Genomic DNA, 26,615 nt, shown 5'->3' with positions numbered 1-26,615 from the left:
TCCTGGTCTATTTCATACCCGGTGATCTTATGTGGTAGATAGCTCAAAAAGCACCAAGCTTTTTTCTGTCCTTACCGTCCAATTATTTAATTTGATCATCATCGTGTAATTTTTCTCCATGACCAATCCAATATATAGAGGTAGATCCATATAAAACCGAGTCACGAAATTTGTGATGTTGCTATTAGAATGTACGATCTAGCAGATGAGATTATGAGAGCACAACATGTGTATTGTGGTAAGTATGAAACTATGAAGAGAGACTATGAGACTCTACTACTATGGAGAGAATGATGCGACTACGGGAGATCTCAGCAGTTGCCCGGGAAAGGTACGTCGGATGTGACCATATAAAAGGCCGCCCAGCTACTTTCGTTCTTCTCTTCTTCCTCTCTCTAACCCTCTCGACCACCATCTCTCCGTGGTCCACTTGAGATGCAGGCGAGCGTCGTGCCTGACCTATACAGCAGGAAGATATAACATTACCCAGTCACCTAGGCTTGAGTTATATGATACGCGCTCGAAAATAATACCATTGACATTGAGTCTGTCGCCAAGTCTATTGTGCTATTGTAATTTGGAGTTGTCTTTTAATTTATAGTACTGTAGTCCTTGAGACTGTAGTGGTACTAATAATATATAAATTCGTAATTCCAACCAGCCACCTAAGCAAGGATCAGTACACTATAGGAAACATCATTGAAAATTCCTTTTAATGTAAACGCAATCCACTGGGTGATGTTCAAAACGGCCAACAGAATGCAACCAAAAGTTCACCCCTTCTTCGAGCACAAGACTTGTTCCTGGCAGTATGTGGTAGCCTGTCCTCAAAGAAAAGAGGCGGCCATCATCGACCCAGTCCTGAACTACGACCCCGAAAACTTCATCATCACATCCGAATCTGCAGATGAACTCATCGGATATGTTGTGAAAATTGGATACACAGTCACCATGTTGCTAAAGACCCATATCCACGAAGGACATATCTCTGCTGCCTACTATATCCAGCATAGTCTCTGGTCCCTCGGACAGCCCCACGCCCTATCTGCATCGGCGTAAACGCTAAATCTGTCCAAAGTCACTTCGCACACAAGTTTCACATCCCGAACGAAGAAATCGACCACGCTTTTGACCATCTCTTCGAGCCCGATGAAATATTCAAAATTGGCGACGTCATCTGCATCGCCCTCTCAGGACATCCTCCGGACCATGAAGTCTACAAGATCGGGGACAGCATCTTCATGGGAGACACTATGTTCAATCCTGACGTTCGCAGTGTCCGATGTGACTTCCCGGGTAGCGATGCTCGGGAACATTTCCGCTCGATGAAACGCATCCTATCTTTCCCACCGGAAACAAAATTATACACGGCGCATGGCTATTTTTCTTCGGACGAGGATACGGCACAGGACCTAGTGCCGTATGTTATGATCGGCGAGCAAGAGAGGAAAAACAAGCACGTCACGGATGAATTGGTAGAGGATCATTTTGTGAAATGGAGGACTGAACGGGACAAGGTGATACCCGAGCGTGGGCTTACGCACCAGGCTCCACAGGTCAACGTGCTGGGAGGCAGGATGCCAGACAAGTCGCACGATGGAAAAGGATATCTGCTATATGTCATTTGAGGTTCCGAAGGTTTTGTTGTTTGGATAACGATAATACACAGCCAGCTACAAGGAAATGAGAATTTGACAATCTGGATTTGTGGCTGAATATACATTAAATGAAAACCAAGGCCATATAGCAATGGATTTTAGCATACATATACTTGGTTTTGATACTGCACTTTTGGGCTTGCTATAAATTGTCCAGATCTGATCCGAGTCCTCACTTACATACTTCCCTAGGATAGTCTGGGTTCTCACCGTTCACTTTTTACCTTGAATCTTGATGTACCCTTCTTGGACCTCTTCTCGTGTCGCCATGAGCTCAAGCCACTTCTTGATCATAGGGTAATTGTCAAGGGAAAGACCAGCGAAAGAATACATACGCACCCACGGCTCGAAATGATAATCAACGGCAGTGACACGGCTGGGTAAAATGCTCTCACCGCCAGTCTTCTTCAACTGTCCCTCGAGAACATTATAGCAGCGATAGGTCTGGGCCGTGTACCGCTGGAGCGCATCCTCATTCTTTTGTGAGTTATAGTGTCTGAAGAAATCAACAGTCAGCTTGATCCGGTGATTTCTTCTGAATTCACGACACCAACTTAAACCAATTTGTTTGTCCGGTCATGGGACCAAGCGTCGACAACAGGAAATACTCCCACTTTTCAAAATCTACCAGATCTTGCGCCGAGTCACCCGACGGACCGATCGCGTTACCATTGTCATACACACGGCGGACGTAGTTCATGCATGCCCCTGACTCCCACGAGACAACACCGGTGTTAGGATCTTCGATCGCAGGAACGCGCCCGTTCTCGTTGATTTTGAGGTACTCTGTGCCCTTCACGCCGCTCTTGGGATCGTCGCTGAAGTCCCACTGCTTCACTTCGAACGGGATATGGAGTGCTTCGAGTGCTATGGCGATCTTGGCTGGATTCGGGCTCGTCCCGTGGGCGTGCAGGACCAGCGGCTTGATATGGGCGGCCATTTTTCTTATTAAGGATTTGGCGATTGATGACAATTGGAATATGCTGAAGAATATGTTGAGAGTTTTATGTCGAGGGGCTCGAAATAAGTCGTAGGATGGCGAAATGAGGTTTTGATGATGTAATTTGCCTGGTAAAACCTGGGGTTATTCACGGAAGGGATTTAGCCTGATTGGCGGTTAGCATCATGGATATGGAGGGGAAGACATTTTGGACTTCATCTCGTCTAGGATGGCATTGCTGAACGGATTAATAGGGCGAATTTTTGCCTGTTCGCCGGTTAATTGGCAACATCTTCAATAAGATGAAACGTGGCAGCTGGCTTGCTGTTTGGGTTTTGCAGAGTCGGAGTTGTCAATGTGGGGGAAGTGAATGCGGATTTGAGACTACAAAAAGAAGAGAAAATGCTACATCACCTTTTAGAAATTCTATTTGCATTGCTGTCACACGCGATTACCTGTTGAGCTACCTACCAACCGGGAAAAACACCGAGGTATGTTTTTCATGTCAGAATTATTCACGCTAATTTTTGTAGTTGTGACTTTAGCGCTCGCCTCTAGAAACAGCTATGCCCAGCTAGAAAGCAATGGACTACAGGATCTAGTGAGCCTAGCATCACCTTGGTAGCAGTATAGTACTAACGCGGTACGGACAGGTGACATGGGACCAGCATTCCATTATAGTACGCGGCGAGCGGCTCATGATCCTTGGCTTCGGCTCGACGTATTCCAAAAGGTAAAGAGTATGGGCTTTATTGGCGTCTCATTCTACGTGGACTAGAGCCTTGTTGAAGGGAATCCAGGACACGTTGTCACCGATGGGATATGGAGCTTGGATGAATTCTTCGACGCAGCAAGCCAGGATGGTCTATACTTAATTGCCTGACCGGGACCATATATCAATGCAGAGACCACTGCTGGTGGAATACCTGGTTGGGTTTTACGAGAGCAACCCGTTATTCGGTCTTACGACCCCGAATACCTGAATGCAACAGCAAATTATGTGTCAACAGTGGGTCGAACCATTGAAAGGGCACAGATCACACATGATGGCCCAGTTAGCATGGTTCAGCCAGAGAATTATCAACGCGACCTTTGTAATAGGTGCAAATCCAAGTGTTTGGCCTACTAACCGGTTTCCATATGATTGACAAGCTACACACAAACGGCTGAGTCCAACGACGCCCTTTGCTATTACTGAGTGCCAAGGGGGTTCTGGAGAGGGATGGTGGGAAAATTATGCTTTTTTCACCAATGAAGGGAACTAATCATAAGGGAGGAGTTCTTAAGGACATGTGCAACCAGTTAGTTAATGAAGAGGCTGTCAGATTTGTGTACAAGAACAACTACAGTTCTGGCGTGAAGATCTTCAACATCTACATAGTGAGTCCATACGACTTCTTCACTTCATATTGAATTACTTATCGTGGTCCTCTGGTCAGACTTTCGGCGGCACCAATTGGGGTAACCTTGGATATATGGGCGGGCATACATTATACGACTATGGTGCAGCCATCACAGAAGAAAAAGCGATCTGGCGCGAGAAATATAGTGAACAGAAACTCGAGGCCAACTGCCTCAAAGTATCTCCTGCTTACCTGACGCCAACTCCTTATCTTGGAGCGAATGGTACTTACGGTGCACCCTCCTCGATAGCTGTCACTGCTCTCCTTAGAAATGGGACGCGGACAAATTTCTATGTTGTCAGACATGCCGACTTCACTTCAACCGACAACACTCAGCACACCCTCGCATTGCCGACAAGCATCGGCGACATAAGAGCGCTCAGCTGGGAGGGCATCTAACGCTAAACGGACAGGATTCCAAATTTCACGTCACAGATTATCATGTCGGCGGCATCAATCTGATTTATTCCTCTGCAGAAATATTCACACGGACGCGTGGGTCAGGGTCTACACGTGTATTAATCCTATATGGAGGAGCCGGAGAACGACATGATTTTGTTTTGTGCAGCCATCTTGGAAAGCTAACCGTCGTCGAAGGAGGCGGCATCGAAATAAAACAAATCAGGTCTGCCTGGGTTGTACAATGGCATGTTACACAAGCCCGACACATCATCCAGGTAGCCGATCTCAAGGTATATCTGCTCTGGCGAAACGAAGCATACAACTACTGGGTGATGGAGTTGCCGGTATTAGGTCCGATTGGAAACTACTCATCGCCATCAAAGAGCCTGGTTGTTGTTAAAGCCGGATATCTTATCCGAACAGCCAATCTGATAAATTAGCAGCTGCGGTTAACAGGGGATGTGAATGCCACAACAGAAATCGAGGTCATCTTCAGCCCGGCGAAAAAGCTGAAAGGTACCACGTTTAATGGAGAATTATTACATACTTCACAAAATTCCAATCGGAACCTTTTGGGAACTGTCAGATACAACCCTCCTAAGTTGGACATTCCTGATTTGTCCGACCTAGAATGGAAGTTCTTGATTCTCTCCCTGAGATTCAGGGCTCGTACGACGACTCAGCTTGGACACCCTGCACCCAAGTCTCAACACACACCCCACATCCACTCGATACCCCGAGGGGTCTGTACTCCATGGACTACGGATACCACACAAGATCCCCACTATACCGTGGTCATTTTGAGGCTAATGGCCAAGAATCAAATGTTTGCTTGAATGTATCTGGTGGCGCGGGATATGGACACTCTGTCTGGTTGAACAACGCATTCCTTGGCTCATGGGTTGGGTCGGGTGCTAACTCTACTGTTGTTCACAACATGTCGCTATCATCCGCCTTGTCGCAAGGAAGCCCGTATGTGATCTCAGTTCTGATTGATCACATGGGGCAAGATGAGGAGACTCTCGGCACTGATGCAATGAAGTTCCCACGAGGAACTTTGAACTATGGGGTTTCAGGTCACGCCCAATCCGACGTCTCATGGAAGTTGACTGGTAACCTTGGAGGAGAGCAGTATCAGGATTTGGTCCGCGGTCCCCTCAACGAAGGTGGCATGTATGCCGAGAGACAAGGATGCCATAATCCCAGTCTACCAAGCTCAAAATGGGAATTAGCGAGCCCAGTGACAGATGGTTTCGCTCACGCGGGTGCTGGATTTTATGCTGCCTCCTTCCGGCTAAACATCCCCAGTGGGTGGGATGTCCCAATGAGCGTTGTGTTCAACAGCTCTATCCACAGTAGTCTTAAGGAAAATACCGCAGGCAACAATTACAGATGCCAGCTATTCGTGAATGGATATCAATTCGGAAAATACAGTATGTACCTCTTTGGTTCATTGGACATGGTTCCATGATTCCAACCCGGAATCCGCTATCTGTAATTTCAAAGTCAACCACCTTGGCCCCCAAACAGCTTTCCCCATTCCAGAGGGTATTCTCAATCACGAGGGGAACAATCATATAGGATTAACAGTGTGGGCACAGGATAAGCACACCGCAACACTGGGAAAGTTGGAATTGGTTCCCATATCCATCATTCGGTCAGGCTACGATAGACCTCAAGCCGCCTGACAGCATATCTGGGCGAAGCGAGCAAAGGCGTACTAGAAAGTGGGAATATATTATTGAGTCATGAGCGTAGCAATGGTAGTTGGTATATATGCAGAAATAATAATCTATGTGCATCAAATCTGTTGAAACCCCGTGAACTTGAATGGCCGAAAGAAAATATGAAATGGCCTTGTATCTCTGTAATCCATCGCTAGGTACCCAATGCAGCAACAGCCGCGACCAATGCATCAAGGGCCGAGCTGTGCGTCGAAGCATCCACCACTGCTTGGATAGGGCCAGCCCAGTTGACGCCGAACTGTCCCTTTGCATTGCGATCATTATTCCAGATGCTGGTCGCACAGCTGCTTATCACCCTCTGGTAATCATCATGAGGAGATGCTTTCTGCAACATCCGTAGGTTGCGAATGAAAATTCCCTTAAATTGGGTACCATCTGGCAGGCACTGTGGCTCGCAGAATTCGTGGATAACATTTATGGAGTCGGTTAATGTGTCAATGGCTGCTTTTGCAATCTTGTTGGCCAAGGGTAGGTATGTGTCATTGGGTGCCGCCCTGTTCAATTCAACCAATCCACCGAGGACAACCCCCTGGTTGTACGACCATCTGCAGAAAGTCAGCGAAGCAATAACAAGAAGATGATCGGAAGCAAAGTGCTTACACGGTAGCTCCGTTATTCTGGCAATTGTCCAAAAGGCCATCATTGATGGTGCCGTTTTGACCAATGAAGGCCTGAGACGTGAACCAGTCCCATTCCTTCTGAGCCCAGCGGACATAGTATGATTTTCTGTCCGGGACACGGTTTGCAAGGTGTGCTGCGACAGAAAGGAACAATTCGTTCGTAATCGCGTTAACGTATGTACTTGTCGGGCTCCAAGGAAGACCGCCACCGCCACAGTTGGTGCCCCACGCGTCCGCCTAAGGAAACATTAACACATGTCCAAACACAAACCCGGGTCTATACATACCAAGCTCTCAAATATTCCCTCGGCCAATTCCAGGTATGTCCCCTCCTTGGTGACATCGTATGCGGCAATCCATGCAAGGGCCCACCACGCATCATCATCGTAGGCTTGATCAAGCCACTGGGTCGCATTGACGGAAGTTGATAGTTGGTTGTCGCGTGTAAAAACAGTTTTCTTCTCGACTCCGGGGTTCGGATTGGACACGGGCCCCACGTGGAATGTGTTATTAAAGACATATGTCGCCGTATCCATCACCGATGGATCAAGCGCAGCTAAGTCCGCAATTGTATTCATGCAGCTTGCACCGTCCCACCAGCCACACGTATTCCAAATTCCACTTGTGGTGTTATACCAGCCCTGAAGAATCTCAAGACCCTGTCGGGCTCTTATTCTCGCGTCATCGGCAGCCACGTTTCCTGTCAGAAATAAGGAAACGAGTGAAGGGACCAGTAGACTGCGACGAGAGAACAACATGGTTGCGAGATGTCGAAGGAAAAGACCTATTCGAATGGAGACACGAATTGGCAGCAGAAATTCGCTTTAAATAAGTCAGCTCCGATCTCCACGTACAGCTCTTGGACACATAACTGCATATCCTAAAGAGATACATATTCGTTGTTGTTGTTGTACATTCTTGCGGCTGTGGTGCCTTGATTGGTGATCAAAAACAACCTGGTCCACTATAGCAAATAGCTAGGCCCCTGATCTGCAACGATCGCCTCGATGTGACACTGAAACTCGGCCAAAATCGTGAACATATATGCAGCTGGACGGTAGTCAAAGGAACCAGCCTTGCAGCAACACCAGGTCCGATCTCAGCCAATTTGTCAATCTTCCTCTTCCATGCGATCAAAGGGGTGTATGTTCGACAAGCTGGCGCGTACAAACGCTATTGTTAGCGCTCACCCCTTGCAATGTGATCGTCGCTGGTTTTTCGTTCAGTCAGAGTCGGTTGAGCAAGAAAAATCGGGTTAACTATTGTTAAAAAAAACCCCATCGCTTTTTCAGACCCGCTATGAGTTCATTTCTTCGTCAGGATGGGGAGCCCCATCGTCTGAAGGAGCCCACCTAACGGTCGTTGATCTGGTCTAGATTAAGTGATGTTGGTTCGTTGAATTTAATTGGTCAATTGAAGTGATCATAGACGAATCAATTGAGCCTTAATTATCCGAGCCGACCGAGCTTTGAATATGGCTTGCATGGGCATCTATGGCTTGCATGGGCATCTACGGCTGCATGGAGTTCAGCGGATCAGTTCTCTTTCAGCGCAATGAGCCACGAGGATAGCTATATGAGACACATTGTCTGAGACGCGTAACATCTAAATCGGACTATTGCTACACTGACGTCAGCAGCTCTTCGAAGGTTAACTATCATCCCCATGGGAAACAGGCGTCTTGGCATACTGTCACCAGCTAACTGTCGGCTAAAGGAAAATCGAATCTTTCACAATCGCTGACACTCTCTCAAGAAATAGGGCTGTAAGAACGAAATTAGGAAGGGGATTCCCCTTCGCAGACGTCCTATTTTCCCCTCCGTTCCAATATTTTAAGGTCGGGTTAGCACTGTTCGCAGCATGTTAAGACACTCGTACCCAAATTTAAATGACAACATACCTTATACTGTTCGCTGAGTCGTAGTCACATCGACCAGTTTTTGCTAACTGAATTACGGATGCACAAAGAGAATATAGAGCCACATGAGCTGTAGAACAGCGCAGATAGCCAAGTAACTTACGGAACGACATCCCTTCTTTCGCTTCCTCGAAACTTTAGTGCAAAGATGTCGCACTGAGTGATTCGTCAAGGATTGACTAGGAATATAATCCCCGTAAAAAGAACAGCCAGCGAAAACAAAAATCATTCTCAACCATGCGTGGGGCGAACATCTTCACCATCACGAGGGTGTATTCAATCGCACAGGAGCCGGATATTATGAACAAGGTAATCTCTACTACTTACTTTCCGAAGTATGGTAGCCATTATCAGAGCTTAATATTAATAACTAACAATTCCCTTTGAACCCCCCTGGCGAAGAATCGCCGGGGAAGGCTATGTGGTGGGCCAACGCCCCCGGTCACAATCCTTTTCTATTAGCATGATGCCTATAATTTCTATTCCAGCAATAGGGGGAATATATTATCACCGCAGGAAAAAGCCCTACTGATCACCCAGCGAATTTATACAGTGGGAATAAGAAATTCATGCCAAATATATCCTAGCTCGGGACTATGTGGGACTCCTACAGGGCTACATCATTCTTAGACCTATGGGAAATGTAGGCCGATATCCTTCTGATAAATATATAATATCCTAGAGTGACGCGATATACGGGGTATCACTTACTGTCATTGGGGGAGAGATGTATGTTGCTAGATGAAGATGGAGATATATATATCTTCTACAAAGAGGTGGTTAGGCTCGGAGGGATCTAGCAGCTATGCTATATCACTCATTACAATACCCACCAGTGGCGGGAATAGTATGTTTGTATAATGTGCCCAGAAAACATTAACCAGATTCTGCTTTCACCAATGGTAGCGATACTTTCGCCCATTGCGGTCAATATGCGTAGCCTCCGATTCCAGCTCAGGGTTGTCCGCCAACTTCTTTGCGAAAACTCGGTTCGCCCACTGAAAGCCGAAAGTTTGTGTGACAACTCCCGCGAGCCACACTGCCCCCAGGGATATACAGGCAATCCATGCGGTATGGTAGAGAGGGGCGTCACTCTACACTCGATGTCAGTAGGAGATCTTCTGCGAACGAAGATATACGTACCGCTCTAAATACTTGGTTGCCATATGTGCCACCTAGGTTAGAGCATCCGACTACATCATCATCTGTCAGTAAGTGTTCTCTCTCAGAGCCATCAAGGATTCCGGATCCTTACTGTATATTGCATATGCAATTGCACGTTTCTGGGGCGTCTTAAAGTTCAAGGACAACCAGGTGACATTTATTGGCTGCCAATTTCTGCCAGATACTAGTGAGTTCAGCTCTCCGACTGTAAATTTGTATGCTCACTTACGGGGATGATTGGGTGACCACATAAGCTGCATAGAATGACCAGGACGCTTTGGAGGTGATTGGAAGAGACTGCGACAAGAAGGTCAGTACCTCGGTACTGCAAACTAGATCGTAGGGCATCAGCCTTACATAAAGTGCAATTAGACCCGCGAGAGTCCACACAGCCGAAAATAAGATTGCATAGCCGAAACGACTGTATCTGTCCACAAATGCAGATAAGACAATCCCAAAGATTGCACCCAACAGACTTCCCGGGGCATTAAGCAAGTTAGCTCGTATTGCGCTAAAGCCAAGCGACTTGATGATAGTTGCGCCCCAGGTGCTCAGCCCGTTGGTAGATTGAAGGCCGGCAAGGCACACAACAAGGTATGGCCAGGTAGCCCAGTGGAAAAGGACATCAGTTCTATAAGTATCCACGTGTTAGTTAGGGCTTCTATAGAAGCCAAGAAGGAGCATAACGCACATATCCTTCCAGCTAATTTTGAGAGTCGACCCGGCCACCTGATGATCTTCTCTTCGGGCTCGACGTGCAACGAGAATGTCAGCTTCGTGCTCATTGAGCCAGCCCCGCACATGGACAAGCCCGCCAAAGAGGTAAGAAGTATGGTGGGGAGACTTCGGAACAAAAGCGAAAGCCAAGAGCCCCGAGGCTAAATTGGATGTCATGTTAGCTGGGCAACCAATAGGGGATGTTCCTGACTACTTACCTATCGTGGAGATGCCACAGATGACAAAGATCCTATAGAATTTAACCTCGCGTTAACAACACTCACAGCAGACGAAGCAGCAAAACAAAAACCAACCATTGCCACCCACTCAGCCCCCCCTCCTGGTGCAACGTCAATGCGCCTGCTGAAATCAGGGACCCAAAAGCCGCAGCAAACGCCGGCCCAAGGAAAAATACTGCGGTGCGTTTTGTAAGCTCGTTGGGTGCATACCATGTAGACAAGATGTAAAGGCCACCGGGGATGAATCCGCTCTCCGCAAGCCCAAGGAACAGCCGTGCGGCATACCAACCACTGGCATTAGTTACAAACATTTGCAATACTTCTATTAAGCCCCAGATGATGACCTGGGCGGGGATCCAGTAGTGGGGACCCACGCGGTGGAGGATGATCTGTCCATACAGTTAGGTGCGTATTCGATACTCAGATAGAGATGTGAGAAATACGTTTGAGGGAATCTCGAGCAAGACAATTCCCAACCAGAGTAGAGAGACACCCGTGTTGGCCTGATCCCGGGTCATAGATGTGTCAGAAAGAAAGGTGGAAGTCAGCACGCTCGACACATTGGTCCGATCAATGGCCATCCAAGTAAATATTAACTGGAAGGCAGGATTAGCGGGAAAGGAAAATAAGAGAGATTAAGATTATCGGAAGACGCACCGAGAATATAGGGAGGAAAAGGAAGTCCAGTTTTCGAACAATGACAGATTCCTCTTCTAGGGTCCAAGTGACGAGGACCTGCTGGCCGTTTTTGACGAGAAGGTGAGAGAGCGTATCTCGCTGTGCTTCCTTGTCGCTATCTGAGGGGGTGGATGTGCCATCAGACAGCTGATGAACGTTTGGATTAAGGGAGTCTGTTTTCTCATCGAATTGCTCCTTAACGGGGGAATGGGGTTGATCCTCCGTCATTGTGTAGCGTGGTGGAGTATAGCTGTGTGCTGATAAGCCAACTGGCAATATTGGAGCCAGAAAGATGCGTAAAGGGCTAATACATCGATTGCATTGAGGGACTGCGTCTATAGAAATGTGAACGACAAATGGAATATAGCGATATATAAGCAAGGTTTCAATTTTCCTGGGGGCTGATAGTCCAGTCCATGTTATACTATGCAATCTATACGAAAGTCGCGGTAAAATTTATCGGTCTGGAAGTTGGCGTAGGATGTCGTCTTAGATCCAAATATGTCGTGACTTACCCCAGCTGCACCCGACCCATAGGGGAATCAAATATCTTCTTCTTGTAAGGTTAGGATTAGCGCCTGCCATATGCGACTAAATGTTTGTAGAGGAGAGTGGGTGAATATTTTCCACTATTGCTTAAACATGTTGAGAAGACTAGAATTTCAAGTTTTGCATGGGAAACGTCAGGGCAGATGTACGATGCTGCACGTCCTTTAAGATAGCCCCTAATCTGCACATGTATCTCAAAAGGAAGACCACCGATAGTTGTTTGCACTGCGAATGTCTTCATTGGTCCATGCCCCTGCTAGTTCACCCCAATCCCTCTGCTGACGCCATATATAGATGATATACGGAATCCCAGGGTCCTGGCACTAGTGTTTTAATCCCGGAAATACGGCATCGAGCAAAGAAACATAATATAGAGAAGTTTGTCGTATTTTCTGTTGCGCACATGATCTTTCTACCTAGACCCGCTGACGCCATAACGGCCGAGTTCGCGCGATCCTGGGGTTATAAGACTAGCATTTGAATTTTGGACATGTGAAATACGGCAGTAATATACGATAAATGGGTATATTGTGCACTTTCTCTCCGTTCCGCATATCCCTTTTGTTCCTAGGGCCGCTGACCCGTATGAAACTATGGACATTACCAATCGATATACAATGTTGTACGTGCACAGTTTTAGTCCGCCCCATTCTATCAGTATACAACTAGTGTCTTAATCTTTGGTATATAACATATATTATGGCAAATGGCAGTATATAATACGTAGGGTTGTCCCGCATTTGATGTTCTTCTTCCTTGGGCTCTTAAACACATGCATTAAACCGTACCTGCCCCCCTTCCACAATTGCGCCTTTATCCTACCATGTCTTCCACTTTTGAGTCTTCTCAATCTCTTCCCACTTATTTTATTGGGCATGCCGGTGTGGGCCTTTTGTTTGATGATCGACCTCGAAATGAAATTGTTCAGGCCAACTTGAGGGATATCGGGGAAGAGATCTTGTCTCTATCACCGCGTCCCAAAGCTGTTGTAATCTTTAGTGGACATTTTGAGGCAGGAGAGATTCATGGACCCGGGGTAATTGAAGGTGAGCTCACGAAATACCATGAGTATGAGTGCCAACTTGTGGACAAATAAAAGATCCGGCTAACATATATAGTGAATGTCAAAAATGGGACACATATTCAAGTGAGAAGGCTAGCAAGCCGTATCTTTATTAATAGCATAATCCGTCGTGAAACAGATGTTGACCATCCCTCCAGCATGACTTTGTCAACGATTTTCACGATTCTAAACCGTTCGTCTATGAATACGACTGGCCCCATCAGGACGCACCTGAGCTAGCCGCACAGCTATGGGAGCACCTACGGAAGGCAGGATTCAAGGCCAAACGCGTGGAGCGAGGAATGGATCATGGCGTCTGGGTGCCTTTCAAGGTCATGTTTCCTGATGAGAAACCGCTGGACATACCCGTAATCCAAATTTCTACGTTCCATGGCTATGACCTTGAGAGTCAAATTCGTCTGGGTCAGGCGTTGCAGTCGTTACGGTAAGTTTGAAACTGAATTATCTATGCCCAATGCCCACAAGGTTACTGATGATAAATAAATATTTAGATATGACGGTTATCTCATTGTAGGTTCGGGCATGGCTGTTCACTCGTTCACCTCGATCGATGAGATTATAAATGCTCCGACAGAGGAGGAGAGGGAAGCCACCCGGGCCAAGGTCCTTAAAGAATCCACAGTTTTTGACACCCGCCTGAGAGCAGCAGTGACAAAGAAAGATGGCAAGGAGAGGAATGAAGCTCTGTTGAAGCTGGAGGCTTTGTACGAGTTCAAACGCTCTCATCCGACTGTCGAGGTACGTTCCATTGCAATTTAAACAAATCCTACCAACGGATCGCCTAACACTTCCTTGCCTTGCATATTAGCACTTTACGCCACTTCTGGTTGCTGCCGCTGCAGCTGGAGATGCCGAAGTGGAAACACTAGGCGCGGACGTGGTCGACCCAGGGTTTTCTTATCTCAATCTACGCTTTGCCTAGGGTATAACAAGGTATCAAGGCTATTAGCAAACAACGAATTCAATGAACTCGCAAAGCAGGGTGTTGTGTCCAAGTTCAGGACCAAGAAACTAGGCATTTACTGGTAGTGTGTCGACGAGAAACAGTTTCTAGTAGTACCCATGAGACTAGGGAGAAAATTATAGGACTCTGTGAGTAGAAGTGTCTTTGTAAACAAACAGGATAGCTAATTGATAAATTAGCTGCTCCAATAATGGTGTCTCCATCCAAATGCCCCGTTGTCACGTCGTGCCTCCCCTTTTGTAAGATGCCATCCCTCTTCCAGAAGTGCTGAATCGACCCGTGTGCCTTTGAGCATACAGCCTTGAGCGTTCCCCTCTTCAATGTGTATCATGCTGATCTGATTTTCATGGCCATCTACTTCTATATACATGAATGGCCATACAATAATACCTGACCTGGTAATTACCTACTCATTGACTTACTCAATAATAAGTAACCTCTTCTCCGTACATTGTAGATCCGGTGGTAGGCTCCTTGACAATACCAGCCTTCACCATCTCGTTGATCAGGTTGAAAACCATCAGATCACAGCCGTGCGGTGCCACGAAGTCCACTGAGACGGGCAGATATTCCTGCTGAAGGGTAATGGTGGAGTTGTAAAGCGCTTGGCCAACTAAATTAGAATTCCATTTAGTGATGGTTCCATGTCAAATCTCCAAGAGGTTGTGTTCAAGCAATAGGGGCCAAACGTACTGGGAACGACCATATCGGGGACACCGGCAAAGTTGGCGATACGAGATGTAGAGAATCCTACCGGGGCACCTGGCATGCTACATGATTTCATCAGATTAGCAAATGAACTCTCAAATATCCTACAATGTGGGATTGACAAGCACATACCTTCGGTACACATTGCGGTAGGTCGGCGACCCTGCAGAGCCAATGTAAAGAATCAGGCTGTCTGAGCAAGTATCTTCGTCAAAGACCTGGGCAGTTGAGTTCCACCAGTTGGTAAAGATGTCCTTGTGTTCAATTTCTGTGTCCAGTTGCGAGTCCGGGTATCCAAGTCCCCAGCCCCAACGAGACAGCGGCACGGGGTCAATGAACGGCTTGCGACCTCCGTTTGCAGCCGCGTAGTCTGCATACAGCGGTTCAGCAATGAGGGGATACTGTTGCTTCGAGATGAGAATAGGGTAGGTAAGGCGCAACAAGCTAGTGAGGGTAGTGTTGGCGGCAACAGTGGAAGGCTTGGTAGATTCCCAAAGAGCATTGAAATCAAGTTCCGAAACCTTCGCACCACCCAAAAAGGATGATAGCTTGTCGACAAATTCAATCAAAAGACCCTCAGCTGGGGTCGAGGCAGTAGTTGGGAAAGCGATCGTTTTGATAGACTTGGGGTACTTGGTGTAGGACTTCAAGCCTGCCTCCTTATACAGCACCTCCGCAGCAGCGCGCCACAATTGCACATCCCTTGTCAAGAACCCGGCCGTGTCCAAAAGGGGAGACATGGGCATAACTTTATCCAATGAGACCAAGTTCCACGAGGGTCGGTTTCCAAAACATCCATTGACCTGACAAGGGTTGCGAATGGAGCCTCCGGTATCACTTCCAACTGCCAAATCCAACCAGTCATAAGCTCCAATACCAGAGCCAGGACCGGAAGATGAGGAGCTGGGGTCTTGGTACCCGTCACCGCGGGCGTTGAAGGGGGAGTGGTAGTCAACCCAATCAGCGGTGGCGGTCTCGCCGTTGGCGAATTGACTGGTTTTCATCTTTCCAACAATGATGGCGCCCGCATTAATGAGGGATTGGATTGCAGGGCCGGTAGAGTTAGCGACTGGGTAAGTCTCATAGTAAGCGCGGTTGCCGCAGCCGGTTTTGACACCCTTGATGTCATAAATATCCTTGACACCGAGACGAACCTATGAGAAATACGTAGTCAGTATTGTACTTGTACAATTGCCCCTTCTTATAAAATGAGCGGAGGATGGAGGATACATACACCAGCCAAAGGCTTCTTGGCTGTCTTGGTATAGTACAACCGTGAAGGAACACCAATGGTCAAGGAAGCATAACCCTGCAAGCTTGCCGGCAAAACATCATACTCAGAATCTCCAACCGAAATCAATCCCTGAGTGAAAGAGCCCATCACATCGGAGTACAATAGATAAGCTTCGAAAACGGCTCCTGTGGAGGGATCCAAGAAGTATGGACCCGGAGGTAGGACTGATGACGAGGTCACTGTCTTCGTTTTCTTGGTATCATATGCAGGTGCATATCCCAAAATTTTAGGGCCCCACGAAGAATGAGTGGACACATTCTGTGATGGTTTCTTGGAAGTACCATTATACGAGACGTAAATATTGTCGAGGAACCCAGCATTGAAGACATCGTCAATGGACTCGTAGTTGCTCACTACTGAATCGAGGATTGAGCTTGTCAGCTTCGAAGCATCACTCCGAATGACCGTCAGAGGTTGCAGGCCCTTCAGTTTACCGAACACATGCTGGTCAGCTTTCAGGGTTGCTACTACTGCCGGAGGAATGTAGTAGCTGTTTCCATTGAGCTGAACAGTTTGGCCCTTCGCGGTGATAGTCGCGATGGCAGTGGAGGAGAGTGACAGAAGGACTGACAACAGAGCTGGTAGCCCATAGGAGCTAGTTGGAGAGACCATGATGATTGATATTTTGAAAACAAGGTACTTTTATCAAAAGCCCAGGCATATCCCGATTATATATATACCTTCCACTGCCACACAGTATTTACATATTTTAGTTGTATTCAGCTATGGACACTTTCAGCGATAAGCAGGAGGTACAAATGACATTATTAATTTCGCTTCTGATCAAGAAATGAGACATGATCAATTTGGGGTACCTGATCGTGATGGATGAAAAGGGACTAGTCAGGGGATTAGTTTCTTATCTTTCGCCAAGACTGCCTCATTTCGGCAATCCACTGATAAGGCCAGTCAGGTTGATGAAAGGTCATCATTGGCTCTGAGAAAGAGGTCTAGCCAGACATGGTTAGTCGAACTAACATACTGGCTCCGCTACCGCTCTGGTGGGCCCTGCTCGTGCGATTCAGGAGGCCGATGACAGCCGGTGCTATCTACCTGTAGAGTTCAGCCACATTATGGCCGTTAGTCTTCTAGAAACCGATTATGACATTCGATGTCCGGACTGTATAGGGTAGTTCTCCCCGACATATTTTTCTAGTGTAATCTCTAGCTCGTAGATAAGATTATGTTCGTGTTTCTTCTAATTTTAATATCCACCTGTAAGCCTACGTGATATGGGACGTACGACAGGCTGCTCAAGGTATTTCTAGATGTTTTTAGCTTGGTGTAGCGTTAAGGCTCATGTAAAAATAGGGAGAAGCGATCAGGTAACCTAAGTGACATATCATCAAAGTGCTTGGTGTAGAACGTTGAATTATGATTACAACCATGGCAAATTTGACATCCATTCTGCAATATCAAAAGCTGAGAGTAGCGAGCCAAGAAGCCCCAGCTTGAGTTATAAAAAAGCGCAAAGTTCATCCTGGGGGTGAGAATCGTCACCCCGTGCTTACCTCTCTCGCCCTGTTTCCCTGATCTTTCACTGACAGCATTCACACTTTACCCTATAGTGGTGGTTGAGTGTTAAGAGCCAATCGTGGGGATTAATGAGTTTAAGTACAGTTAAAGGGAGCGGAGGCCGTGTTTTCCACACTCTATGGTCGTATCTATCACCTGGCCTATAGGACGTAATCACATATGTACCAGATAATACCTGGCACTCGAGACCTTTCCCCTTCTATTTTAGTGCTCACCTCTTGCCGCTTTTTGATCTCAGAGTAAATTGAGCATGCCCCTGGTTAGGAATGTGTAGGTATTTCTACTACAAATATACGTGATGGCTCCCCTGAATGATGTGCAGATCCAATATCGAAAGTGGGCTTGAGATGTGTCTCACCTTTTCTTGAATCGATCACTAGTATTCTCACACGAAGGGTGGTGAACATGGTAATTGAAGGTGACTTCATAAAATTAAGATTGCCCTAGACCTAACCCCAGATACTAATACAGAAGAAGTGTAAAGCGTGTATTCATGCGGAAACTTGGCCCCATAGCGCGATATCCAGCAGACTAACGAGATCGGTCGTACCGTCCTCTCTAACAACAGCGCACCCAGAGCCTCTTAAATCTTCCCAGTCCCGAAGATGTCGTTCAATGGTCTCTCCCATAGCAGATGCATTAAAAATTTCGCACATTCTCCAATGCGCATCGAGAACTGCGGGGCATGGAATCTCATACTCTGTGTTTAGCAAAAATTGGACGCGCCGATCGGAGGGAAGGACGGGGATACCAGCCGGGGGTAGCGCTTGTAAGTCTTCACCTCGTACTCATTTTCGATGTCCTGATAAGAAGAGTGAGCATAAATGGTTTTATGGTAGATCATTGCCTGCTTACGGTAGGCTTTAAGGCAATTGTGAATTTGTTAAACTGGGTATGCACCTAGTCTCGAAGAGTGATCCTATTACGAAGAGTGTTAATCTCTACTGAAAGTATTTCGCGTAGCGTAGGGAAACACTTATATAGTAAGGCCCAGGTGTTTGATGTATCTCTTAGCGCTCCGGACACGCAAAAGGTATTATGTGAGCCCCCCTCAGTCGGGCCATAGAGAACGTCTCCTAGTTCGCCTTCGTGCTCCCATTGATCGGTGTTCAGTTGACCCGTGATTACACAGCGATAGTTATCCCGCAGTTTGAGCTGTGCCGCGAACGAAGGGTCACGCCTTTCCGGTTGATCGAGGGTGGAGACAACTATATCGACGTGCTCCTAGCGCTTTAAATGAGGACTTTCCATAACAGAGGGTGCTTTTGATCGGGATTTCACTATTTAGCAATGTTAAGAAAAGTCAACGGATACTTCTAAACGGAAGTTACTTACTCGGTACAGCAAGTCCGGTGAAAAGGTTCATAAAGACATCGTACAGCTCTCTATCTGAGCTTGTCTTAATAACATCTCTCGCGATGGAGGTTCTGCTGGCCTCTGGTAGCCACGTGAGAAATGCATTCAAGCCGCTTTTCAACAGCGTCTCATCGCGAAGAGACTTGTTTTCATAAGCCTGGATCTTAACCTGGGCGTCTTGCTCCAAGCTGGTTAGTGAGTCTGCAGTGTCGGTGGAGAGTGTTGACAATCCGCGGGGTGCTGTGGGCGGGGGTCCTGTTGGCTGGGGGGTACTATAGGCGGGGATGCTGTGGGCAGGGATGCTCTTGCCAATCGACGTATAGCTCGTTGGGCACGCGGCGTATTGGAAGGTGAAGCTGATCGATTTCTCTTTGCCATTTTGGAAAGGGGCGTATTGCATAGAATTGATAGACGCCAAGTAAAGGAAGATCTGCAGAATGTGTCTCGAGGGGGATCAGGTGGTCCGTGCGTTGCACTCTCGGCCCCACTTTTGTTATTTACACAGTTCGTGCTCGAACTGACTTCAAAGCTGGGAATTCCTTGTTGATTCTAGGAAGAAGGTCAATATCATGCTTAGATCGCCTTCTCTTAATACCCAACTTGCCATATTATTTGCTTACGGGGGTTGGAAGTCACACCGGAAGTCAAGGATCTCCCTAAGAATTTCGGAGTATTTGACTGTAGGATCCTCACCGCGCCCATATCTACTAGTTCACTGGCTTTCAACTCCTAAGAACAGTCATAAATATAACTTCTGCGCGCACTAAGTTCACAATCTTGCTTTAGGGACCAGATGTTAGTAATCGCGCTGTCCTCTCCAAACTCGACGTGACTCTACTCCCCTACTTCTCCTTGATCTAGTTCTTGCTCAGTCCATTCTCCGAATCCTATAGTAAGGCTAAGGAGAAGGATGTCGCAGTCTAGAAATGGGCTCGAAACCCGACCCTTTTGAGGGTCGAGTCGGGCCGGGTTTCGGGCTTTGGGAGCTATGCGGAAGTCTAATAGTGGTTGGTTGAAGAAGAACAGGTTAAATTAATTAACGCGTTTTTGGGTGGGGTGGCCACTCGGTGGTGAAATACTTTAGTTTACTTTTATGGCCCCGGGGATTTCGAGCTCGAGCCATAAGGAGAATTCAGAAAGAACTCTTGACCGCAACATCATGAAACGAGCAGGCCCTCCACTTTCTCCCTACGTCCCATGAAAATGACGTACCTTCTTCCCTAAAAAGATAGTGGGGGTTCAAAAAATGAGGGCAGCAGCAATGGGCTCTCAACGAACTAACTATCATGGTAACTATAAACGGCCTTGTGGGGACTAATCCTTTCTGGATATAGTCTGCGGATCAGTGGTTGCTTATTATGCGATTCTCTTAGTATCTCACGTTTTGACAAATATTTCGATCAGTCCTAAGATGATTTTAGTTGTAAATATTTCAGTCGGTTAATTGGGTTCAGGGAGTATCCGCCCATGTCGAGTCATTTTCAGCCTTTATATAATACGCGGGTTCACCAGGTCACAAGATCAGGAATACAATCTATCACTCTAGTATTGACTAAAATTTTTGTTAGAATCTAAGAAGTAGATGAGATCATGAAAGCAAAATATGTGTATTGTGGAAAGTATTAAACTATTGACTGGGGAGGAATATGATAGAGAAAGAGACTAAGTGGAGAGCAGAGAGATCATGTGACTAATGGGAGTATATCAACAATTTTCTAGTAGATACCAGTGCTATGGTTACCTACTAGGAAATACTAGATGAGCCATTAGGTAACGAACTTAGGTATGACCTGGTGACTTGGTGGAAGTGTCACCCTAGGTCGCCGATTATAGTAACGCCTATAACCTACTAGTAAATGCTTACGGGTAATTACCACGACCTGGTGACCTAGTGACCAAAACGCCTGTAGTGAATCCCATCCAATTGGGTTTGATTTTTCTTGGTAAGCTCGCATTCTCTCGGACCCGTCCATTCATACGAATCCATACTGATTCCTCGGTGTCTTCCTCGCCTGTTTCCATCCTCATCATCGACACGATGTCATGCTAACCTCGTTGCGTCTCAGGATACCGAGTCCTATCCTAATGGACTATCACCACTGTTAATCACAAATTTCCGAACAAAACAAGATGTTGTTCCTCGCAGGCCAACTCGAGGTTGATGGCCCGAAACTTCAGAGACTCCATTGCATCACGGTTTGATTGATTTTCACACTCTCAAAGTCGAAGAACCATACATTACCCAACTGTGCTCATACACCGCTGATATTCTGTCTTGGTGACTTTCCAGCACAGATGATGGTGGAGATGATGACTTCGACTATCATCGCTCGCCGCGGAGTGTCATCATCGGTCTTGTTATCGCGATTCCTAGTCACGAATGGTTCCTGTTCTGTCATGGCGTCTTAAATTACAGCCCATCCTCTCTATCCTTGGGGCGAAGGTAGCTGCCAAATCAAACGTTTTAAACTCCGATGTTTAATATCTATTTTTTCGCGTTTCATGACCTCCTTGCCGGGGACGGGCTTGGGGTGCAATTGAAGGAGTGAAGAATACAGCATCAATAAGTATTCCCACAAGCTTTCTATATTGTCCTTTGCGGCGGCATTCAACTTTTCATATATCAAACCCCAGTCTCGATCGATTGTGACATCAATATTCTCTGTTTTTTGGCAATCATAATGGCTTGTCGGTTTAATAGTTCTGCTGGAGGGGGAAAAGGAAATCCCACCTGCAAATTCTGAGTCATTTGTTTGACTGCCGTGGAAGGTTTAAATCGTCAAAAAGCTCATGTTCGACGACTACTAACAAAACCAACGTCTCCTGAAATCATATTTCTCTGGATACATATTCATATTCATAACGTTTTGTAAGACGTTTTGTAAGAACAAATTTCGAATGTAAGATGTAGTGGCATGTATAAGAAAAAGGACGGGCGACGGATCGCCACGACAATAGAACTCTCTTTGGCTCATGGCTCAATCACCGTCTTAGTAATTGTGGTTTCAGGCTACATTATAATACCACCTAGGAAAAGGTACGTCCATCATGTCTCTATCAATTGATCCTTAACCTTTTAAAGATCAGATTATCTGTCCTTAATGGTGGTACTGCCATTAGTATTAACTCATCCTTTAAAATACAATCATTCAGTCATAATTAATCCCCGCGGCGCTTTTATATTTAGGGGATTGGTGAGCTTGTAGACCTTCGATACGCTTGACTCCCGTTCACTCTAATTTTTCCAAGTGAATGATATTTATCTAGAAGGGCTGGCTTTGAATTAATGCCCCTGGTATAATCTAAAGAACACGACTAATATATTTCAGTAAAATCAATTTTTTGTGAACAATAGATAGTATTTACAAAAAAGCGCTTCGGATATATTTAAAGAAATGGCGTCCTAGTTTCTGACTGCAGCTTTATAAACATGGCCGAGGGTGACCGAAGCTGTTTAATTAAACTATCTGCCATTTTATTCTCGCTTAGGCAATGAAAATTCCCCCTCCCCTGTATAGCTACCCCTCGCGAGATTGGTCTACCCCCGGCTATCTGCAACCCCCACCTCTTTGTTTCTTTTCATTATCCCGGAATCAGCCATTCCCGCTCGGTCGAGATCTGCCTTTAATCCCCACAGATCTTCTGCCAAGTGCCAGACGAGTGAGCAGAATGATGCCTCAACGAGGAACACCGCTCGACCTGACAATGCGGAACCGAAAGACGTTGGCGCCGCCAAGCAAGTCCGACCGCTCGATCGTTTGCACGTGGCCAATCTTCACCTGCACTCAGTCTACCGGCAGCGTGGCCATTCTCCTATCCGAAACCCCACATCAATTTCGCGGGCTGCAGACCGCCGGTGTCGTAGTCTTCATCCTCAACCTAGTTCTGTTTGTCCTTTTCATCACAGCCATTATCTGTCGGTTCGTACGGAGACCTTCCAGCTTACGCAAATCCGTCACGAACTCCCCGGAAGCTCAGGTTTTGGCAGGCTCTCTATGGCTCTCGATAGCGACCATCATCATATGCATGCAACGTTTTGGTGTCCTTCACGCCGGTCCTTTGGCCATCGTCGCCCTCCGGGTTCTCTTGGGCCTATGCTACTATCACCCTAGCGTATAACATCATCATCTTTTGTCGTCATGTTTGTCGTTTGTCCCCTCAAGCCCGGCACCATGAGCCCACCAATGTTTCTAATGATCTTTAACGCCATGCTGACCGGTACTGTGGCGTCGTCTATTGCAGCATATCAGCCTTCGTCACAACGAATGGCCATCATCGTTGCAGGCATTGCTTTTCAGGGTCTTGGGTGGATCTTGTGCATTTTATTCCTTCCGCTCTTCGTGGGTAACATGCTTTTAATAAACGGGTTGGCCCGGCAGTCCCAGAGACCTGACTCTTCATACCCGTAGGTTCATCAGGATACACCATTGTAGCTCTCATTGGGTGCGCCAAGGCGATCCCCGACGAATACGGATATTTTGCGAATCACCCTACTGCTTCAGAAACCCTGAACGTTGTGGCATTGTGGATAGGCATATTCCTTTGGCTCTTCACATTCTGGCTTTTCGCGATTGCGCTGGTCGCTCACTCTACCCATTATGATTCTAAATGGGGCAATAGTATGCTTGAAGCCACAGATGAGCTTCACACTTCCTTGGTGGGCCATCATCTTCCCCAATGTTGGCTTCACAATTGCCACGATTTACATTGGCGAGGAGCTGGAAACCAACGCTATAGCTGGTTGCAAACAGCCATGACTGTGCTTATCTTTGCGGCATGGCTCATGGACTTATTCCTCCATCTAAAGTCTATATTCCAAAAGCGCATCATGTAACAAATATTGGCAAATAGACAATATATTTTGTACCAGATTACCCTAATGCTTCACGCTCCAAATCGGGTCAAGTGGTCGTATATGATTTTCTTTTGACAGTGGCGATCGCGCGAATTTTACGCGAGGTCGCACAGCAGAGCATCTCCTAATGGACAGCTCGGGCTGGGACAATGGAAAAACTTGAATAGGGACTCATTTTGGAATAATCGTAATGTAAGATAACTAGAATTTCCATCTGAAACATACAAGGCAGTAGTGGTTATTGACAACGGCGCTTTCGTTATCCAATTGCTCCCGCAGCTGCAAAAAAGCGCTGGCCTGCTCGCTGACTGCATCCGTTCCCTCATATGGATATTTTCTAACTACGTGGCCGAACCTAGAAAGACGGAACCAATTTTGCATTCACCGAAGAAAAGAAGGGTTTCGTGCTAACCATGCCTCGCTCTTTAAGCTTTGTAACCTAGGCAAGCCAGTCTGGGAGTGACGCACGTCCAATGCCAAGGAGCTAGCTATGGTGGGAGGGGTGTGGCAGCCATAGGCAAGGGCCTAGAGCAGCCGATCCGGGGCCAAGTACATCGGGCTGTAGATTTGAGTCCGGGCTAGACGTACATCCACAACTCTTAGGAGAGGTTATATGACAGCTGTTTGAGAGCTAAACCGGAAGCGATCCAGATACAGTAATTCACAGGTGGTCCACTGTTCCCAAAGTTCTTGGAAATGATTAATTGCTAAGAAGTGACGCAGTATTCATGGGCACGATGATGAATGGTCACCTAATTGGTAACAATCAACCAATTAAAGTTGGATGTTCTACAAATTAGCCCAGAAATCCATCTCGAATTCCTCAAGGCTGTGAGTCAATGAACGCATTCCAGTCTTCTGTGAGATCAGTGTTTCCCATTTTGATGTGAACTGCAGAATTCGGTATGTGGTTTCCATGCAGTCAGAGAATCTAGCAAGCTCCGAATGGTTTGAGTAGCGCGAGTAAAAGGGCAAAATTGGGCTCCCGGCTTGGATCCATGCCTCCTGATGGAGATTTCTGCGACAAGCGTACTCAAGTCTTGTAACATCTTTGACCGTGGGAATGGCCCACAATCCGCGCTTATCGGATGCAAAAGGGCCAGTGAAACAATTCCTGCTGCTGGAAGACCATACTGTGCAACCTAATATCTGATCAGAAGGTCAGGCCAACGTGGTTTATGTGAGATACTTCACTTTCCAGATCAGGGACGTCCCAGAATTCACCAAACGATCACGGAGAATGATTACTTCCACTGTGATAGAGAGTGATTCAAGCGGCAACCTCTAAAAGAGCTCCTTGTCTAGTTCAGACGCTCTTTTGTGAGACCAGTCCGAGTAAAAGGAGGATGTGAAGATAATCAAGCTCTAGTCCTGGCAAGAAAGTCCTGTTCAATGCAGCCCCATCGCAATCCTTCAGACTGCTGGGTAGACGAAAGTGAGCTGGCAACCTGCCATTGCTCGACAACACGTGATCGAAGTTCACTTTTAAATCAGCAACGGGTATGTAAAGGTTCTTGGGTATGGCTTTGCTGACCTTATCATTTCTATTTTCCTGTTGAGGTGGCGCTTACGGAACATTAACAAGACTCCTCCTTCAGTGACGCGAACAAGGCCGAGCAACGTGTCTGCAGTGTAATTGAGGTTGAGGGAAGTCATTATTTCCGTCGCTGGATCCCCCAGCGAGTTTCCGAACGGATTGATTGAGTAACATTGTCAGAATGGGCTATGTATTCGTTATTTCGTATCCCTGGATGGGGCTGGGAGCTGAGGAAACAGTAATCCTTAACGATTCGTGGAGGTCGCCCAAGGAATATCGCTAAACTTTTATCGGCGGCATAGATACGGGCAAAACATGCCCTCCGTAACTCAGCAAGGAATGATGGAATGTTATGGACGCCCTCGTCAATCTTCTCATGGTATCCCAGTGCAAAGAGAGAGCTTGCGACATCTCCCCATCCTTCGCCAAGAGTGGTAGCCTTCGATCTAAGTTTTGTTCATCCCGAACGTCAAGTTGTAATATTGGCAACATATAGCGTGGAGTGACTGACTCCCGATCTCCGTCGACTTGGGAGGTAATATAAGATTTTCATACTGTGGCGAACCAGTTGAAGATCATTCAAGCAATCGAGTGTAAGGTATGTCTCCAAGCACCAGTCTCCAATAAGAGAAATGTCCTTAATGAGCTCACGACGCTGCCGATCCGTTGTGAAGAGCAGCGGAAAATAGCAAGTGTCCAAAGTGGCTCGGGCTGCAGCTGTGAGGAAATGCCAACGGCCTCCAATCAAATTCTCCCCGGAGCATCTGACTGAGAAATAATTCAAACGTTGAGTCCTGCTGTACGACAATGAGCTTCCGGGTACTTTCCAGAAGAACTCTGAACCGGTGATGGGTATCAGTTCTATAATATTCGCTATTCCAGGAAGGTTTTCGCTTGCTCCAATTTGCGACTGCCGTTGAGCATTACGACGAATGGCCCAGCCAGTGGGAGATTGACACCCTCTCGAGCCAGGATTGCACCAAAGATGCAAGTCTAGTATTTCGAGTTGATCCAAGCGACTTAACGCGAACAAACCCTTTTCAGTATGGCCAAGTCCTGGTTGGAATCATTTAGAGCAGGCGAAAAGGGCGGAGCAGGAAGCTGCACATCTTGCCGCGGTGCTGAATATGTGGCGTCGTAGATGAAAAGATCTGGTTGAATATAGTGGAATGACTTGACATTCCGAGATACCCAGGGTTCGGGTAATGCCGCGGAAGCGATGAAGCCCTTGAATCTTCTACATCTCCT

General features: G+C 46.8%; 14 protein-coding genes across 14 annotated transcripts; 6 read left to right on the top strand and 8 right to left on the bottom strand.

Annotated features, from left to right (window-relative positions):
• Nucleotides 1–759: 759 nt before the first annotated feature.
• N7447_010788 (uncharacterized protein) lies at nucleotides 760–1,628 on the top strand (the record flags this gene model as incomplete). The annotated part of the gene is made up of 2 exons (XM_057235050.1): nucleotides 760–1,055; nucleotides 1,079–1,628. 2 exons carry the CDS (start codon nucleotides 760–762, stop codon nucleotides 1,626–1,628), a joined length of 846 nt encoding a protein of 281 aa, XP_057080368.1.
• Nucleotides 1,629–1,871: 243 nt separating this feature from the next.
• On the bottom strand, nucleotides 1,872–2,598 carry N7447_010787 (glutathione S-transferase family protein; the record flags this gene model as incomplete). The annotated part of the gene is made up of 2 exons (XM_057235049.1): nucleotides 1,872–2,154; nucleotides 2,213–2,598. 2 exons carry the CDS (start codon nucleotides 2,596–2,598, stop codon nucleotides 1,872–1,874), a joined length of 669 nt encoding a protein of 222 aa, XP_057080367.1.
• A 1,251-nt stretch (nucleotides 2,599–3,849) lies between these two features.
• On the top strand, nucleotides 3,850–4,400 carry N7447_010786 (uncharacterized protein; the record flags this gene model as incomplete). Its single annotated transcript, XM_057235048.1, has 2 exons — nucleotides 3,850–3,978; nucleotides 4,038–4,400. 2 exons carry the CDS (start codon nucleotides 3,850–3,852, stop codon nucleotides 4,398–4,400), a joined length of 492 nt encoding a protein of 163 aa, XP_057080366.1.
• Nucleotides 4,401–5,034: 634 nt separating this feature from the next.
• N7447_010785 (beta galactosidase jelly roll domain-containing protein) lies at nucleotides 5,035–5,874 on the top strand (the record flags this gene model as incomplete). Its single annotated transcript, XM_057235047.1, has 1 exon — nucleotides 5,035–5,874. One exon carries the CDS (start codon nucleotides 5,035–5,037, stop codon nucleotides 5,872–5,874), a length of 840 nt encoding a protein of 279 aa, XP_057080365.1.
• A 407-nt stretch (nucleotides 5,875–6,281) lies between these two features.
• N7447_010784 (putative glycosyl hydrolase) lies at nucleotides 6,282–7,526 on the bottom strand (the record flags this gene model as incomplete). Its single annotated transcript, XM_057235046.1, has 3 exons — nucleotides 6,282–6,693; nucleotides 6,749–7,005; nucleotides 7,056–7,526. 3 exons carry the CDS (start codon nucleotides 7,524–7,526, stop codon nucleotides 6,282–6,284), a joined length of 1,140 nt encoding a protein of 379 aa, XP_057080364.1.
• Nucleotides 7,527–9,579: 2,053 nt separating this feature from the next.
• On the bottom strand, nucleotides 9,580–11,712 carry N7447_010783 (Major facilitator superfamily domain general substrate transporter; the record flags this gene model as incomplete). Its single annotated transcript, XM_057235045.1, has 10 exons — nucleotides 9,580–9,780; nucleotides 9,830–9,879; nucleotides 9,942–10,024; nucleotides 10,080–10,147; nucleotides 10,208–10,481; nucleotides 10,542–10,728; nucleotides 10,786–10,817; nucleotides 10,882–11,195; nucleotides 11,250–11,402; nucleotides 11,464–11,712. 10 exons carry the CDS (start codon nucleotides 11,710–11,712, stop codon nucleotides 9,580–9,582), a joined length of 1,611 nt encoding a protein of 536 aa, XP_057080363.1.
• A 1,144-nt stretch (nucleotides 11,713–12,856) lies between these two features.
• N7447_010782 (DODA-type extradiol aromatic ring-opening family dioxygenase) lies at nucleotides 12,857–14,039 on the top strand (the record flags this gene model as incomplete). Its single annotated transcript, XM_057235044.1, has 5 exons — nucleotides 12,857–13,079; nucleotides 13,152–13,180; nucleotides 13,255–13,541; nucleotides 13,609–13,855; nucleotides 13,926–14,039. 5 exons carry the CDS (start codon nucleotides 12,857–12,859, stop codon nucleotides 14,037–14,039), a joined length of 900 nt encoding a protein of 299 aa, XP_057080362.1.
• A 464-nt stretch (nucleotides 14,040–14,503) lies between these two features.
• On the bottom strand, nucleotides 14,504–16,695 carry N7447_010781 (Amidase; the record flags this gene model as incomplete). Its single annotated transcript, XM_057235043.1, has 4 exons — nucleotides 14,504–14,694; nucleotides 14,775–14,851; nucleotides 14,922–15,943; nucleotides 16,024–16,695. The coding sequence occupies 4 exons, from the start codon at nucleotides 16,693–16,695 to the stop codon at nucleotides 14,504–14,506; spliced, it is 1,962 nt and encodes a 653-aa protein (XP_057080361.1).
• A 1,415-nt stretch (nucleotides 16,696–18,110) lies between these two features.
• N7447_010780 (uncharacterized protein) lies at nucleotides 18,111–18,411 on the bottom strand (the record flags this gene model as incomplete). The annotated part of the gene is made up of 2 exons (XM_057235042.1): nucleotides 18,111–18,385; nucleotides 18,408–18,411. 2 exons carry the CDS (start codon nucleotides 18,409–18,411, stop codon nucleotides 18,111–18,113), a joined length of 279 nt encoding a protein of 92 aa, XP_057080360.1.
• A 108-nt stretch (nucleotides 18,412–18,519) lies between these two features.
• Nucleotides 18,520–19,375, bottom strand: N7447_010779 (uncharacterized protein; the record flags this gene model as incomplete). The annotated part of the gene is made up of 2 exons (XM_057235041.1): nucleotides 18,520–18,827; nucleotides 18,955–19,375. The coding sequence occupies 2 exons, from the start codon at nucleotides 19,373–19,375 to the stop codon at nucleotides 18,520–18,522; spliced, it is 729 nt and encodes a 242-aa protein (XP_057080359.1).
• A 1,706-nt stretch (nucleotides 19,376–21,081) lies between these two features.
• Nucleotides 21,082–21,374, bottom strand: N7447_010778 (uncharacterized protein; the record flags this gene model as incomplete). The annotated part of the gene is made up of 2 exons (XM_057235040.1): nucleotides 21,082–21,189; nucleotides 21,234–21,374. 2 exons carry the CDS (start codon nucleotides 21,372–21,374, stop codon nucleotides 21,082–21,084), a joined length of 249 nt encoding a protein of 82 aa, XP_057080358.1.
• A 1,270-nt stretch (nucleotides 21,375–22,644) lies between these two features.
• Nucleotides 22,645–23,094, top strand: N7447_010777 (C4-dicarboxylate transporter/malic acid transport protein; the record flags this gene model as incomplete). The annotated part of the gene is made up of 1 exon (XM_057235039.1): nucleotides 22,645–23,094. One exon carries the CDS (start codon nucleotides 22,645–22,647, stop codon nucleotides 23,092–23,094), a length of 450 nt encoding a protein of 149 aa, XP_057080357.1.
• A 20-nt stretch (nucleotides 23,095–23,114) lies between these two features.
• N7447_010776 (C4-dicarboxylate transporter/malic acid transport protein) lies at nucleotides 23,115–23,809 on the top strand (the record flags this gene model as incomplete). The annotated part of the gene is made up of 2 exons (XM_057235038.1): nucleotides 23,115–23,319; nucleotides 23,385–23,809. 2 exons carry the CDS (start codon nucleotides 23,115–23,117, stop codon nucleotides 23,807–23,809), a joined length of 630 nt encoding a protein of 209 aa, XP_057080356.1.
• A 1,676-nt stretch (nucleotides 23,810–25,485) lies between these two features.
• On the bottom strand, nucleotides 25,486–26,226 carry N7447_010775 (fungal specific transcription factor domain-containing protein; the record flags this gene model as incomplete). The annotated part of the gene is made up of 2 exons (XM_057235037.1): nucleotides 25,486–25,806; nucleotides 25,879–26,226. 2 exons carry the CDS (start codon nucleotides 26,224–26,226, stop codon nucleotides 25,486–25,488), a joined length of 669 nt encoding a protein of 222 aa, XP_057080355.1.
• Between the last annotated feature and the right edge of the window lie 389 nt (nucleotides 26,227–26,615).

The sequence above is a fragment of the Penicillium robsamsonii genome, assembly GCF_028829455.1.
Source record: "Penicillium robsamsonii strain IBT 29466 chromosome Unknown utg000008l_segment0_segment0, whole genome shotgun sequence".
Taxonomy (NCBI): Eukaryota; Fungi; Ascomycota; class Eurotiomycetes; order Eurotiales; family Aspergillaceae; genus Penicillium; species Penicillium robsamsonii.
This window is presented reverse-complemented; position numbering and strand designations above follow the sequence as displayed.